The sequence below is a fragment of the Pithys albifrons genome, chromosome 8, assembly GCF_047495875.1.
Source record: "Pithys albifrons albifrons isolate INPA30051 chromosome 8, PitAlb_v1, whole genome shotgun sequence".
NCBI classification, from domain to species: Eukaryota; Metazoa; Chordata; class Aves; order Passeriformes; family Thamnophilidae; genus Pithys; species Pithys albifrons.
Window position 1 is genome coordinate 35,198,338 of NC_092465.1, and position 14,043 is coordinate 35,212,380.

Sequence of the window (14,043 nt, forward strand, 5' to 3'; positions counted from 1 at the left end):
GACTGCAGCATTGTTTATCCCTCATCCTGTCCATCTGGTCCTTAAGTCTGCATGTAACAACTCCAGATCTCAGACTGAGCCACGCAAATGCCTGCAAAACATGATGTTTATGCTGAAGCTGGGAAGAAAGATTTTCTGGGTGTTCAATTAGCTCCAAGGGAGGACCAGATGCGATGAGACACATTGCAGATGTGAGAAGCAAGCCATGCAGGATGAGGTCACATCCCACAGGTGACCCCATGGAGACCAAGGCAAAGCAGATACTTGGTGAATGAACATGGGCTAGGGAGACTAAAGTGAAAAAACCCAGAAATACTCAACTAGGCAAACCTATGAGCAGCCACAAATGCATCAAATAGTACAGAAGATGTAAAAAGAGACTAATTCCAGTGGGCTGCACTGCCCAAAGAGGTGGTCATGCTAGAGCCCCCCCCCCAACAGGCAGATAGACCAAACCTGTGAGATTAACCCCTGTGAGCTGGCCCTTTCATAACCCTCTGGCTGCTGCATGTTATACTCACTGCGGATAAAAGATGGCAGCAGTCTCCCAAAACGCAGTAAGGGCTCTTCATGAAGCTCTCCCGGTTTATCGACCAACTTGAAGAACACATCACTTGGCTCACTAGCCAGGCTATAGATATTCTTGGCATTCACCTTCCTGCCGATGGCCAAGATAACAAAGAAGTACCCTTTGCATTTTGCATTGATAACAACCCTCTGCAGGTACTCAAGTTCTTGTTCATTCACTTTGCCTGTCATCATCAGAACAATGACTTTTAGATCCCGATGGTTTGGTGCACTTTCAAAAACATGAGCTATAGTGTGTTCAATTGCACTTCCTAGAGCCCTTGTGCCGTGGAGCTGGGTCATTTGGTTATGAAGGTGGTTAAGGATCTTCTCTTTGGATCCATAATCAGTTAGTGAGAACTCTGTTTTTACTGGTGGGAAGCTCGAGTTGGTTTCGTGTTCATAAGGAGCTTGCTGGAGAACTGCCACTCTTGCGTGGTGCTGGGATACTTTTGGCTCTGAGCTGATTTCCAGGTTAGTTACGAGGTGGGAAATGTACTTCTTCATCTCGCTGAACTGCAGAGGGGTGGTGGACTCTGAGCTATCCATGATGAAAGCTATGTCAGTGTCAACATCTGTTGGGGCTGATCTTCTATCTCTGAATACAGGTCTCTGGATGTTAAAACCACAGGTGGGACTGGGGTCACACACATCTAGGGAAGAAATATAGTAGGTTTCACCTGGAGGAACCCTCTCTCATAATTGCAAAAATCTCTTGCATCATATGAAATACTGTCAAGCCATAGACATTCACTGGTCCATTACTTGATACCAAAGTCATTTCACCCCACAACACATTTAGTTATGCATTTAGAATTTTCACATGCTCCTTCACCCAAGGGGATCTCTGAAGCACTCTGTCATAAATGGCAGAAGGGCAACTTTGAGAGCATTTAGCTATTGGTATTTGGGTTGTTAAAGTGGGAACTAGACAAAAGAGAAGATGCTCTTTACAAAGTGGAGAACGTTCGCCCAGTGAGACTCATGCACAATGCCAATGGTTTTGCTCAACCCAAGAATATAAATCCCTTGTCTTCATCAACAGAAGGGCTGACTCCCAGCTGGGCTTCCCTTCTGCACCACTTATAACCACCTGCTGTATGACCAGAATGATTTAGCACTGTCTAGAGGAGAAATGGGATGCCTTACCCAGACAAATGTGACAAGTCAGGAGCCTATGGATAGTCTCATTCAGCTGAACACCGCTGGTTGGAAGAACAATGGCATGTCCCACCGCTGTGGCATTGATCTGGTCAGATGGAAACAGAAAAATACGGTGTTAGTAATGCTGCCTTCTGCTGTTTTCAGCTCAGAGCAAGGCAAGGCAATGCACAAGTCTAAGAGATTCTCTGCTCATCACAATGCTCTTGGTGGATCCCATTTGGAGAAGGCTCATACCCCTGACATCAGCTACTGGAACTAGTTTAGAGTCACAAACTCCAGGAAAAGGATCAAGTGCTTGGACCAGTGCTCAGTGTGCTCAACTGGGATTTTTATGTGGCTTTAAATCTCTGCATGTCCACTCTCCCTCTGCCAACAATGCTAATGTAATTCCAACCTTTGTACCCTTTGCCTTTCTATTAGACCTTTCTCGTTATGGAGACTCCTTCCTGGCACCCTGGAGCCATTGTCTGGAAAAGAAATGACTCATGATAACCTCAGCAGCGTTTCACAGCATGCACCATGGTGATCATGGAATTAGGATTTCTCTCCTAACAGGCACACTGGGTAAGTTTGCCAGTGATGCTTTCTCAGCACTAAGCACTTGAGGGGCCTGTGGAAACCAATCCCACAACGCGTGTAGGATCCAACACCATCAGTCTCTCCTGCAAATCAGTCTGAGATCATGAGCAGAAAACAAAAGAAAGGGTGAACGACTCCAAACCTCCAGGGCTCTGGTGAGAACGGCATCCTGCCTGCTGGTGAGGAACACGGGTATGACCCCAGCGTCGTAGAGTTTGAGCACGGCGTCGTTGAGCTGCGGGGAGGCCCTGGTGTCCCCATTACTGAAGAACACAGCCACCTTCCTCATCAGGAAGCCACTTCGGGCACGCTTGAATGTGTTCCTGGCCACAAAGGACATGGCAGTCTCCAGGCTGCGTGGCTTTGTGGTCAGGGTTGCCTGGAAGTTTTGGATCTGCTGGAGGAGGGCAGATTTCTTCCTGGCATCAGCAAAGCGGATCTCTGTGGTGACCTCGCTGTTGTAGGTGACCAAAGCCACCCGGGCACCCCGAGGGCAGTTGCTCTCAGCAATGGTTAAGTTGTTGACAACTCTGAGCACGGTTTGCTTCATCCTGTTGAAAACCTCCCTCCCAACGCCCGAAGAGGTGTCGATAGCAAAGGCAAGCTCGGTTGGGAAGACAGGGCACTCCTTGGGACCTGCCAGGAATGTGCATTGGGAACAAATCATGCCTCAAATAGCTGTCAAGGTGTAAGGACCATGTCCTCAGCAGGGGCAAGTTATTTATGCCATGTATCTGGGGAGGGCAACAATTCTGGCACACAGTCACCCTGGGGTCTAAGGGACTGAATGTGACTTACCATAGCAGCAGGCTGTGGAAGAGATGGAGAGAAAAAGCTTGGTCAGTGCCAGTCATGTAACATGATGGGCAGATAAGGGTATAAAAAGGGACTTAGCACAGCACAGATGTACTCACGGCATTTGTCTTTGATGTTCTGCACAAGTGCACATTGCTTTAGAAAATAAAAGAGAGGGAGAAAGGGAGAAAAAAAGAAATATGTCACACAGCCAACCAACTTGTATTTCAAAACAAGAGAGAAATTATGCCACACTTACATCTCTGGATTCTCCTTTATCGCCCTTAAGTCCCTGTATAAAAAAAGAAATAAATAAACTGAGATCATTGTATATTTTCAGAGTGCCACATGAACCCTGTCAGAATAATTATTTAACCACGGGTTATGCAGAAGCCAAGGGAAAACCTGTCTGTTTTCAGATATGTTTCCAGCACAGTTGCTTTCCCATGTGAGGGGTAAACCTACCCAAAGGGGGGGTTGAACTAGATGATCTTTAAGGTCCTTTCTAAACCAGACCATTTTATGACTCTCTGCTTCTATGATTTACAATTATCTAAGTTCATGTCACCTCAGCCTTTTTAGGGTGCTCTGGGCCAATCAGGTTTGGTTATGGACCGTATTCTGTGTGGGGTGATAAATGATTAAGAGCTGAGAATCTCCTACAAGTAATTTTAAGGGGCATATTGCCATGGGGAAATCCCAGAGCCTGGTAAGAGCATGTCTCCTGACTTCTTCCTTCGGTTTGAGGAAAGGTAAATATTTGTCAGTGACAAACAGCGAGTTTAGAAACTTAGAGACACATCCAAGACAAAAAAGGAGGGATTTGTCCAACTTGAAATCAGCAGGAGGTGGTGATGGGCTTATTTTCCAATCCTTGGCACCAACAGGGACCACCACATTTCTCAGTCAGGAGTCTCTCCAGGGCTGAAAGCAGAGGTTTCATCAGCAATGCAATGAACACTTACAGGTGGTCCAGGGTATCCAATCTCTCCTTTCTGACCAGGTGCTCCAGGTTCTCCTGCATCTCCCTAGAGACAGAGAGCAGAGAAGTTCTGTCTGTGAAGATCTGCAGGAGTATTCCCAAGAGCACTTGTGGGAAAAGATATGTACATCTCCCAGGGCATTCTTGCAGAAGGGAAAAATTGCATCATGGTCCAACTTACTCTACGGCCTCTGTTTCCTTTTGGGCCGGGGCCTCCAGCAACGCCACGGTCACCAGGACCACCCTGGTTGGGGAAAAACACAAATTGTAGCTCTAAATCATGTCTACATTCCTTGGAAAAGGAAAGCATAGCTCATGGGCTGCACCCTACCTTGGGCCCTGGGTAGCCTATGAAGCCGCGTTCTCCCTGAAAGAACAGAAAGGCTTATTTCAATGTTTTACAAAACACCCTTTTCTGTCTGCACTGGAGACCTTGGCAACTTCCCTGTCCTTGGTAAGGAAGTGGGCATGCTGAGCATACACTTACCTTTCTGCCTTGAGGACCTGGGCCACCAATTGCATCTCGTCCATCATCACCCTAACATTGGAAAGCCAAAGTTGTTAGTGTGCACTCCAGCATAATTAACTCAAACCCCATAGGGGCAACAGCATCAACAGAAAGAAGCCACTGAAGTCACAGGCCTTAGAGAAACTCTTAAAGGTTCCTCAAGGTTCTTTAAGTGTCCTCAACAGTGTGAGGGCGTGGCCACACTTACCATCTCTCCTCGTGGGCCTGGCTGTCCATTTGGCCCTTTGGGTCCTGGGTTTCCAGGCTCACCCTGCAAACAGGAGCATCTGTTAAAGCACGTGCTGAAACTCCAAGCAGCTCTGAGCCTTTCCCACACCATCAGCACTGGCTTCTTTACACAGGCCAGTCTGCAGCAGTTCTTGTGGCAGAAAGGCACGGCTGGACTCACACAGCAAGCAATTCTGCCAAATGGGTGCTCTTTAGTGGGACCGTTAGTACTTTCAGGAAAGATAAAACCACATGGAGTGTCTGGAGAGATCCAGCACAACCACCTTTCCATTTGGGCATTGTCTGAGAATCTTACTTGAGGAAGTTTACTTGGGAATCCCATTTATTCAGTTAATTTTGCCTCTGTGTTCAATGAAACAGGAGCCTAATGAGACAAGCAGAGCACAGACCTTGCTTGACTCCACATTGGACATACCCAAGAGCTTCATGTCACAGACTTTTTTAAACTCATGAAAAACCCAGCAGCTTTTCAATGCTGTTTTAGTTGCTGATGCCAGTGCTCAGAAAGACATACCTTCCTTCCCAGGGGACCGATCCTGCCGCGCTCTCCGGGGGTTCCTGGAGGTCCACCACCAGCCTGGAATGGAAATGAGGAAAGGCACGTTGGCAACTTGCCAAGAAAATGTGGGTGCCAAAAACCAAGGGATTAGGTGACCATAGAAATCATGTATTACTACTAGGGATGATGTCTCTCAAAAGACTTTAGGAAATTCAGAAGTCTAAATCATGGTTGGGAAGGGCTGGAGGTCCAGCTCAGTTCAATGCATATGTCAGCAGCAACTTATATTGTACTTAGAGAATCCCCCTGGGAAAACAGGAGGGGAAAAAAATCATACATCCAGCTTTATGTCCATGAATATGCAGTAGGAGAGGGAAATAAATACATGGGAGGCCCCCAGCAAGCATGCTCTGGCTTCAGAGGCTGAAACATCACAGAAGATGCCCTGCTAGTCACTCAAGGTGTTCTTTAACTATAATTCCAAACCATGATGGGCCAAACACTGAAGTTCTGATACCCCTGTGGCTGCTTTAACTTTTTCTCTTCCATAACTCTTGATTAAGAAACCTTTAGCAGAAGCTGAGAGGAGAACCATGCTGGAAGAGTGTGTTATAAGGGAGTAGAACAGAGTTGGAGCCCAAGGAATAGAGAATGGAAAGACACCTTGGCCAAATCTTATTAGTTCAACAAGGATATAGTTGGGTCAGTCTCTGAAAAGCAGAAGGTTTACCCTGGGTCCAGGAACACCTTGCTCTCCTCTTATGCCTGGTGCACCAAGCTGGCCAGGTGGACCCTGCATGGAGAGAAAAGAGACTGTCAACACACAGGGGCAGAAGCACACCGAGATCCCAAGGGAAAGCAAAGGCCACAGCACTTGAGGGATGGTTTATAAACACATCACACTTTGGGTAGCGTGACTGCACCAGGCTTGATGTCCCAGGGCAGTACAGACAGGGCACAGCACACCCAAAAGTACCCAGATCCTGACAGTCCTTGCTGATGAGACTCCTTGGGTAAGTGGTTGTGATGAAAAACCCCAACTGTAAGCTCACTAACCTGAGGCCCTCGCATGCCTTGCTCTCCAGCCGGCCCCGCCTGACCAGGTGAGCCCTTGGTGCCCTGGAAGTACAAAACAGGACAGTGCAGGTTGACATGGGAAGACATGGTCAACACCATGCAAAGGGGAATGAGATCTCAGGGTATTTACAGTTGAACAAAGAACAGGAAAGAAGAGATTTCAGGGGGGTTTGTTTGGTTTTCCTTTTCTTGATTTGGCTTTTTTCCAGAATATGCTTATAGCAGAGAATAAGCACAGCATTGGTGGGGTAATCTGCCCCCTGCAACCAACAGACATAAACCTCCTCTATGCTTTGGCCCTGTTACACTGCTCCAGCAGCACAGGGAGACAAAACACCTGGCCAGGGGATGCTGCAAAGGACAGGCAGCCCCAGGCAGCTGGTTCCACACGCAGTGCATCAAGAAACACACAAGAAGATGAGCCTGAGGAAGAGGAGCAGGGAAATTTGGAGGAGAGAGGAGGCAGAGAAGAATAAGGACATCCCTCGACACATGTCTGTGGGAGCTGTGGCTGCCTGGCCCATGGTGTGACAGGAGCGCCAGGTGGTGTCCCCATCAGCACTTACCTTAACCCCTATTGGTCCCCTTCGTCCTGTCATACCCTGGAACGGAGAAACAACGAGGTCTGTTACTTGACTACGTAAGCACACATTTCCCTGTTGCTTTTAGATCCATGTACAGATGCTTCTCTTATTCCAAAATTACATTTTAATAGTTTAAACTACTGAGGGGAGAGGGAGAGAGAAATCCTCATGGTCAGCACTCTCAGATCAAACTTCGGAATGTTTTCTCTCCCCTCACATCCCCCAGCACTCTGCCACACGGGTGTGGTGCTCCCTCAGGCATGCCATGCAGAAGTGTAACAATCCCTGGGATGGGAGCAGGGAATGCATCTCCAAATGTTCCAACCACACCAGCTCCAGTTTGGTTTTGCCTTTTAAAAACAACTGGCAGCCAAATGCAGATGCATATCACAGAATGGCTTGGGTTGGAAGGGACCTTCAAGATGATCTAATTCCAACCCCAGTGCCATAGGCAGGGACACCTTCCACTAGATCAGATTGCTCCAAACACCATCCAACCTGGCCTTATATATAAGTCAGGTGTAGCTCTACTGATCTGAACACCAAGTTACCTGCATGGGAATAAATTCAGGATTAGACCATTAAAGTCTCTACAACAAGCCAGGAAGCCCCCAGGCATTTTCCTTTAGAGTCGTTGGTTTTTTCCCTGCTTGGTTATTTTTGGAGATTGAATTCCTGATGATCATGAAACAAAATACATGGGAAGGCAGGAGGCAAAGAGCCACTGTCGATCTAAGCTTGGCCCCTGCTGAGTGGGGCTCTGGCAGCTCACCTTCCTCCCGACTCCACCGTCTTGGCCCCTGAGCCCTGGCAGTCCTGGTTCTCCCTAAGGGAAAAACAGAAGTCAAGTGAAAGCCCTGAGATTAGCAGGCACTGGGAAAATAGGTCCAGTTCTCAAAAAAACTGGGTCCTTCCATGTTCTCACACAAGTTACTTACTAGTCCTGCATTGGTGGGAATCCTTCTATTAACTCACAGAGACTTTTCTTCAACTTTGAGCCAGCACAATTTGACATTCCCATTATTAGGGAAGTGTCTTCTGACATTTTAGGATGAATTTTTATTCTGAGCTGATTTGAAAACAGATGGGTTTTGAAATTTTCCAAGGAGTATGGATTTAGTACCATCTAAGCAGTTCTCTGCTTTTGTATGTGACCCACAAGAAACACATGAAGGTAATTTCCATGTACAAAGTTGTTTTCAGTGAAAATATCAGAAAAGGTACTGTAAAATAATGATTTTTTAAGGCATTTTTTACATAAAACATCTTCTGAACTGACATTTTCCCAGAGAAAGCTGTCGTTGCAAACCAACGTTTTCTAGTGGGAAAAAGAAACATTCCATCTGACAAGGCACAATGAGTTTAAGAAATTTGCACCTTTTTGGCAGCATCCTTTTTTCTTACTTAGTCTCATCCTACTGTAAAAACCAAAAAACAACACAAGACAACAAAAAAATTTTACCATTGGTCCAATTTCACCCTTTTGGCCTCTGGAGCCCCGTTGAGTATTATCAGCTCCTGAATCTCCCTAAAAGCAACAGAGCAATGAGAAACATCTGTGTAAGTGGGACACGAAAATCAGGGATCAAACTGCTCTGCTAGAGCTCAGAACCAACTTTTATTTTTTTTCTTTTTTGACTAAATTAGATGAAGTGTTATTGCTGTTTTCAGACAGACACAGCTTTTCAACAGAGAAATAGTAATACTGAAGAAGGGGAGGAAGGGGCATTTTAATAGAGTGAAACAGTGATTAGTGGGTTGGTATCAAGAGGCATGTGGTGCCCACATGTCATCTCCCAGTCCCTGCTCTGTCACTGGACCTGCCACTGTCAAGCACCACTTAGTAAGCCTGAGCTGATGACCCCCAGGAGCAGTGGGTGGAAAGTCAAGGAGATGCCTCAGCATATTTACCGGATCTCCACGGAGCCCACGGTCACCACGCTCTCCTCGTTCACCCTTAACTCCCTTATCGCCCTGTGGGAAGAGGCAGAGTTGGGAGAGCAGCTCTTGCACGTCCAAGGTATCTCTGCCCAGGCCCTCACCCCTGAGGGAAGAGTGATGACTTTCCACTCTCCCCTGGCTCAAACCCACCCTTACACCATCATGTAGCCCCACTGTCAAAGGGACTAAAGCCTACCCTTCTGCCAGAGTATCCCTTCTCTCCAGAGGAGCCAGGCAAACCCTTGTCTCCCTAAAAAAAGAAGAATATTTTAGAATATTTGCCACTTCCAAAGTGCTTCTTAGACACTTCACTGAAGCATCTTTTTAAGAAGAGTAAAGCTATTAAAATGACTGACCTCTTCTCCATCGATACCATCCAGACCCATTTCTCCCAGTTCACCCTGTGAAAGAGGCAAAGGGCAAATTCTCACTGAGGGAAAGGGGAAAAAGAAGGGGGGTCATACTCATGCTCACCACCATGGCATGAGGAAATAGCTCCATACCTTCTCTCCTGGGAATCCCCGAGAACCCTAAAGAGATCAGAAAAGGGAGTTACTCCATTTTGGCCCAGTTCATTGCCATGGGAAGTGGTGGAGAAAGAGGGCTGAGCTTGGTGGCAAGACCCAGAGCCAGGACCAGGGCAAGACTTTCCCTAATTCCTCTTATGGCAATATTTTTTCTTCAGCTGCCTCCTCCAAGACTTGTGCCAAGATAAAATGTGTGGATTGTGGGGTTAATCCAGTTTATCCAATAAATTAGCTCACTCTTCAGTCACAACTCTTTCTCCACTGACTTTTTTTTCTCTCTACACCCCTTTTTATATTAATCCAGAGTCAGTCCTGGTGCCTTTGACAAGGCTAAACAGATTTTTAAAGAGACTATCTCAGCTGCAACTAACAGGCTTGGTTCATGAATTCCTCTTCTCCCTGCCAGAGGATCCTGTGGTTGGAGCAAATGGTAGGAAACATCCCCTTAACTTCACTGAATAATTCCCATAAATACTATATGTTTCATCACCTTTTCTGGCTGCTGTCCTGCACCATTAGCTCAGGGATGCTCTTTAAAGCTGCAGCCATAGCTTGCTTGTCTCCCTCCTCCCCAACAGCAGATTTCCATCAACACACTGTCTCAGCTCTGAGCCACATTTTGGTGTTAAGAACAGATCCATCTCTTCCCAAATCTTTTTCTCTGAGCCAGACTGCAGAAAATAGATCAGCCTTCTCTGTGGACTGGGCCTGGGACTCTGTGCTGCCCTTCTGTTCTTCACAGCAGCACTAAAGCCACAACTCCTGATGAAAGCCTTGGTGCTTGGCCAGGTTGACACGACCACTTGAGTGGACATGGCAGCTGTTGTATGGCCTCCTAAAGCAGCAGGAGTTGCCCTTTATGGACCCCTAGACACAACTCCGGGCCTGCTCTGTGCAGGCTGGTGCCACACATACCTTTGTTCCTCTGTGCCCAGGGCATCCCTGGAAACCTTGTGTCCCATTCACACCTGGTGGTCCACGCTCACCCTGTTGCACAAAGGGGGAAAACCAGTGATCAGTTTGCCTGCTAAGCATGTTTGTGTGGCACCTCCACAGGAGACAGCCTGGAGGCACAGGAGCAAATGGAACATGAGATTCTGTCTGATCACCCCACGATCACCACCCCACAGCATTTCTCATGTTCAGCATCCTTCCCAAACCCTCAGCTATGAAAGAGCTTTCTGAAAGTTCTCTTTCAAAAATAAAATAAGATAAAACCTGCAGAGCTCTGCCTAGACATCTATTCCCATCCCGACCTTCAAGCCCCAGGAAAACACTGCAGGGTCTCACCACAGTGTTTCGACTCTGCCTGTGCTATTGGCCTCAACTTTGCCTGCTGGGAATGACGTGTGGGGTTTGTTTATGACTGGGATAATGTGGGATTCATGAAGAGCTGGGAGGAAGCAGTCATGGGCCTCATGTAGTCTGCCACATAATGGATAGAAACAGTCCTTTTGGTTCCATTCTTGGACTAACTCAAATCTTTCAGGTGCAGGAATACTTTGGCACAGGCTGCAGCTTGGATGAAGCTGGAGATTTTATTTGCCTTGGAGAAACAGCACAGACCTGGGTCACATCAAGTACTGGGAATTCTTCCCCCCATCATCCTTCTCTCCAGCTCTCAAGAAGCTCCTTACTGACTACCCCAGGAGCAGCTGGAACTGAGTTGCTACTCAGGCTACCAGGCGGGGAAACTCAAAGTTCTGCTTTTTGTCTCTTCTAATCCACAGCCACATCCCCAGCAGAAAATACTCAGTGGAAAAGTTTCTAAGTGCTTAGCTATGGGGAGGTCCCCATTTGAGCAGGGCATCACTCACCGGTCCTCCTTCATCACCAGGATAACCTCCATAGCCAAGATCACCTGTGACACCCTGGAAGGCAACAGAGGAGATTATGCATTTCTTTCAGAGTTTTGTGATGGATATTCAGGATTTCCCTACATTTGCACAAAGCATTGCTTGGTCATCTGTGCAAAGAAGTTAATGAGGGAAACCATGTCCTTTTCATGTCCCCTAAATCGTTTCACAAGATGCTTCACCTCCTCCATCCATCCACTCATCTCTGCCCTCTTGGATGTTTTACAACACAGAGGCTGAGAGGAAAGGGAAGAAGAGCAGGTCTCAACCTCTGTGCATGGCCCAGGGTCAGTTTTAGGATGAGAGGAATGAAGATGATCTCCCCATTAACATCTCCCCACTACAATCTGCACATCACCCACCCATCACCACCTGGTTCCCTTGCACAAGGACCTTTGATGCCCAGATGAAGTGACCTACCTTTGGTCCTATGGGACCTGGCACACCTCTGTCTCCTCTCTGTCCTGAGCACTTGCATGGGACCTTGCAGCACACCCTCTCTGCAATGTTGTCCTGCAGTAAATAACACATGACACAACATGAAGATGCAACCCCAGCGCCATAACTCCTGCAAGGCTGTGGAACTGCTCCTGTGACAAGTATAACATTGATCCAGAAGCTTTTTGGACACTCTCTGCCTTGAAACACCTCCAGCAGCACGAGAAGGAGGTGTGTGTTGGCAGACTGGTTAGGTTACATGGCTAGGAAGCAGAAGCAAACACTGTATTTTGGGTGTCAGAGGGAAGGGTTTTAATGGGGACTGCACAAGGCAGAATCTGTAGAGTGCATTTAGCAGAAGATCAGTCCCTAGAGCAGCACCTGTAGCTGAAGAAAGAAATCTCATCTCCAAAGAAACCAATCCAGGCTGTGGAATAAGCCATGAGAAAGTCCTAGCAGTGAGCAGCTCAACAGCAACCCACAGGCTGAGAACAATTTGAGCACACAGTAAAACAGAAGAAAAAAAACTTACAAGACAAATGTGGACTCAGAGAAATCACAGCTTGTTTTTGCATCATCCAGCAGAAAGAAAAAAAGAAATCACTTTCTTTGCCAAGTACATTGCTGGCTGCAAGTGTTTCCTGCCAGCTTTGCACATTTACATTTTGGGAGGATTTTCCTAGGCTGAATTACTTGGGGATGGGCTGACAACCAGTTTTTATCCCCAAACCCAAAGCTGGCTCCCAAGTGACTGCACTTTGATGTGTGAGAAGGGCCCAACAAGGTTACCCACAGGGATCAGTGGTTAAGCCCAATCTTATTAAATCTACTTGAAAAGTAGCTCAACCATGCTGGTAGCAGATGAGAATTTGGGAGGAACTGGACATTCCAAGGTTGAGAGCAAAAAATGTAACAGACTCTAAAGGGACTATATATATGGGAGGATAGTAAATCTATGAAGAAAAAAGAATCATAGAATGGGTTGGGGGTCCTTAAAGGATAACTCCTTTGTCTGTTAAAAGCATGTCTGAAATACAGTGACTTACTGTTTGTTTGCTTTTTCCTATTACATAAATATTAAGTAGAAACTAACTAAACAGAATCAGCTCTGGGAAAAAAAAACCTAGAAAGCTTCTGCGAGAGCCTTAGCACTGGCCAGGCACAGCAGGGCATTACCCTAAGGCTACAAAACCCAACAGTATAAATACAGGCAGAGGCGGGTTTTTGGCTTGGCTGCTTTCGATGGTGTCTTATCCCATCCCTCTTGACCTAATGCCTTTTCTGGAGTAGGGTTTCTCCAGGAGTGGTACAATACCAGGCAGCACCATGATCTGCCCTTAACTTGTGACATCTGTAAAAAGGGCTGACGTGAGGTAGGGAGGGGAGAGGAGCAGAGCCAGGAGGGTGTAACAGCCATGGTTCAGCCCTGTGGATGATCCAGCCATGGGCTTTCCTCCAGCATTACAAGGCAGAGCTGCCTGTGCCAAGGTACTTACGAGCTGCTCTGCCAGCTCGAAATCCAAGTCCAGCAGATTAACCCTGAGTGGTCTGTTGTAGGTGAACCCACGACCAAACTCCAGCTGCATCACTCTGTCAAAGTTGCTCACTCGGTCCAGCCCGACAAAGATGAGTGCGCTGACACCTGAGGGGAGGGAAGCAGAAGGGGCTTTGGGATGGGGCAAGGTGCTCTGCAGAGCCTGCATGCCCTTCCCTCTGATGACACATCCTTATCCACCTCTTTGATTACAAAAGGTGCTTATTTGACAAGGCACATTCAGTGCAAGTTACCCCCATGTTTAGGTAGCAGCAGGCAGCTAAATGCTACAGGAAGGCAGTGAAGAAGGGAAGTGCCTGGAGAATTCATGAAATCCTTATTCCTTATTCCCAAAAGCCAGTGGATTCATGAGATACAGTGGTAAAATGGGCTGCATGTTAACATGAACTATAATCAGTGCCTTGAAGAGTAAAAAAGGTTACCTTCTGCATGCAAAGTAGAAGAAACAGCCTCCAGCTGATTTATTGAGTCGTCTGCACCATCAGTGAAATGGATTATGACCTGGGAGAGAAGTAAGTTTATGTCAGAAAGTTTCAGAAGCACAATCAAAGTGCAACCTGAAGGGCATTTTTCCAAGCAACACTTCATCTGAGAGGAGAAGGGGGAACTGCTACGCCTTTTCCAGGCCATGTTTTATCCAGGCATTCCTGTGCCAGGTTCCTGCAGGTGTTATTGCTAGAGCATGATCAGGGAACTATCTGGAGAGCAATAGTTTGCAGCCA

General features: G+C 47.0%; 1 protein-coding gene across 7 annotated transcripts in view; it reads right to left on the reverse strand.

The window, feature by feature from the left end:
* The window catches only part of COL6A3 (collagen type VI alpha 3 chain), a 55,254-nt gene that overhangs the window by 9,761 nt on the left and 31,450 nt on the right, over positions 1–14,043 (reverse strand). For all 7 annotated transcript variants that reach the window (XM_071561757.1, XM_071561756.1, XM_071561755.1 and 4 more), the window contains 26 exons: positions 13,744–13,822; positions 13,263–13,408; positions 11,749–11,841; positions 11,290–11,343; positions 10,388–10,459; positions 9,449–9,475; positions 9,302–9,346; positions 9,142–9,195; positions 8,916–8,978; positions 8,467–8,532; positions 7,777–7,830; positions 6,987–7,022; positions 6,400–6,462; positions 6,074–6,136; positions 5,359–5,421; positions 4,804–4,866; positions 4,575–4,625; positions 4,419–4,454; positions 4,269–4,331; positions 4,071–4,133; positions 3,365–3,397; positions 3,225–3,261; positions 3,109–3,120; positions 2,453–2,946; positions 1,717–1,816; positions 522–1,220 (listed from right to left, as the gene is read on the reverse strand). In XM_071561757.1, coding sequence (XP_071417858.1) covers positions 522–1,220; positions 1,717–1,816; positions 2,453–2,946; positions 3,109–3,120; positions 3,225–3,261; positions 3,365–3,397; positions 4,071–4,133; positions 4,269–4,331; positions 4,419–4,454; positions 4,575–4,625; positions 4,804–4,866; positions 5,359–5,421; positions 6,074–6,136; positions 6,400–6,462; positions 6,987–7,022; positions 7,777–7,830; positions 8,467–8,532; positions 8,916–8,978; positions 9,142–9,195; positions 9,302–9,346; positions 9,449–9,475; positions 10,388–10,459; positions 11,290–11,343; positions 11,749–11,841; positions 13,263–13,408; positions 13,744–13,822 — 2,629 coding nt within the window. The remainder of the gene's footprint in view (positions 1–521; positions 1,221–1,716; positions 1,817–2,452; positions 2,947–3,108; positions 3,121–3,224; positions 3,262–3,364; positions 3,398–4,070; positions 4,134–4,268; positions 4,332–4,418; positions 4,455–4,574; positions 4,626–4,803; positions 4,867–5,358; positions 5,422–6,073; positions 6,137–6,399; positions 6,463–6,986; positions 7,023–7,776; positions 7,831–8,466; positions 8,533–8,915; positions 8,979–9,141; positions 9,196–9,301; positions 9,347–9,448; positions 9,476–10,387; positions 10,460–11,289; positions 11,344–11,748; positions 11,842–13,262; positions 13,409–13,743; positions 13,823–14,043) is intronic.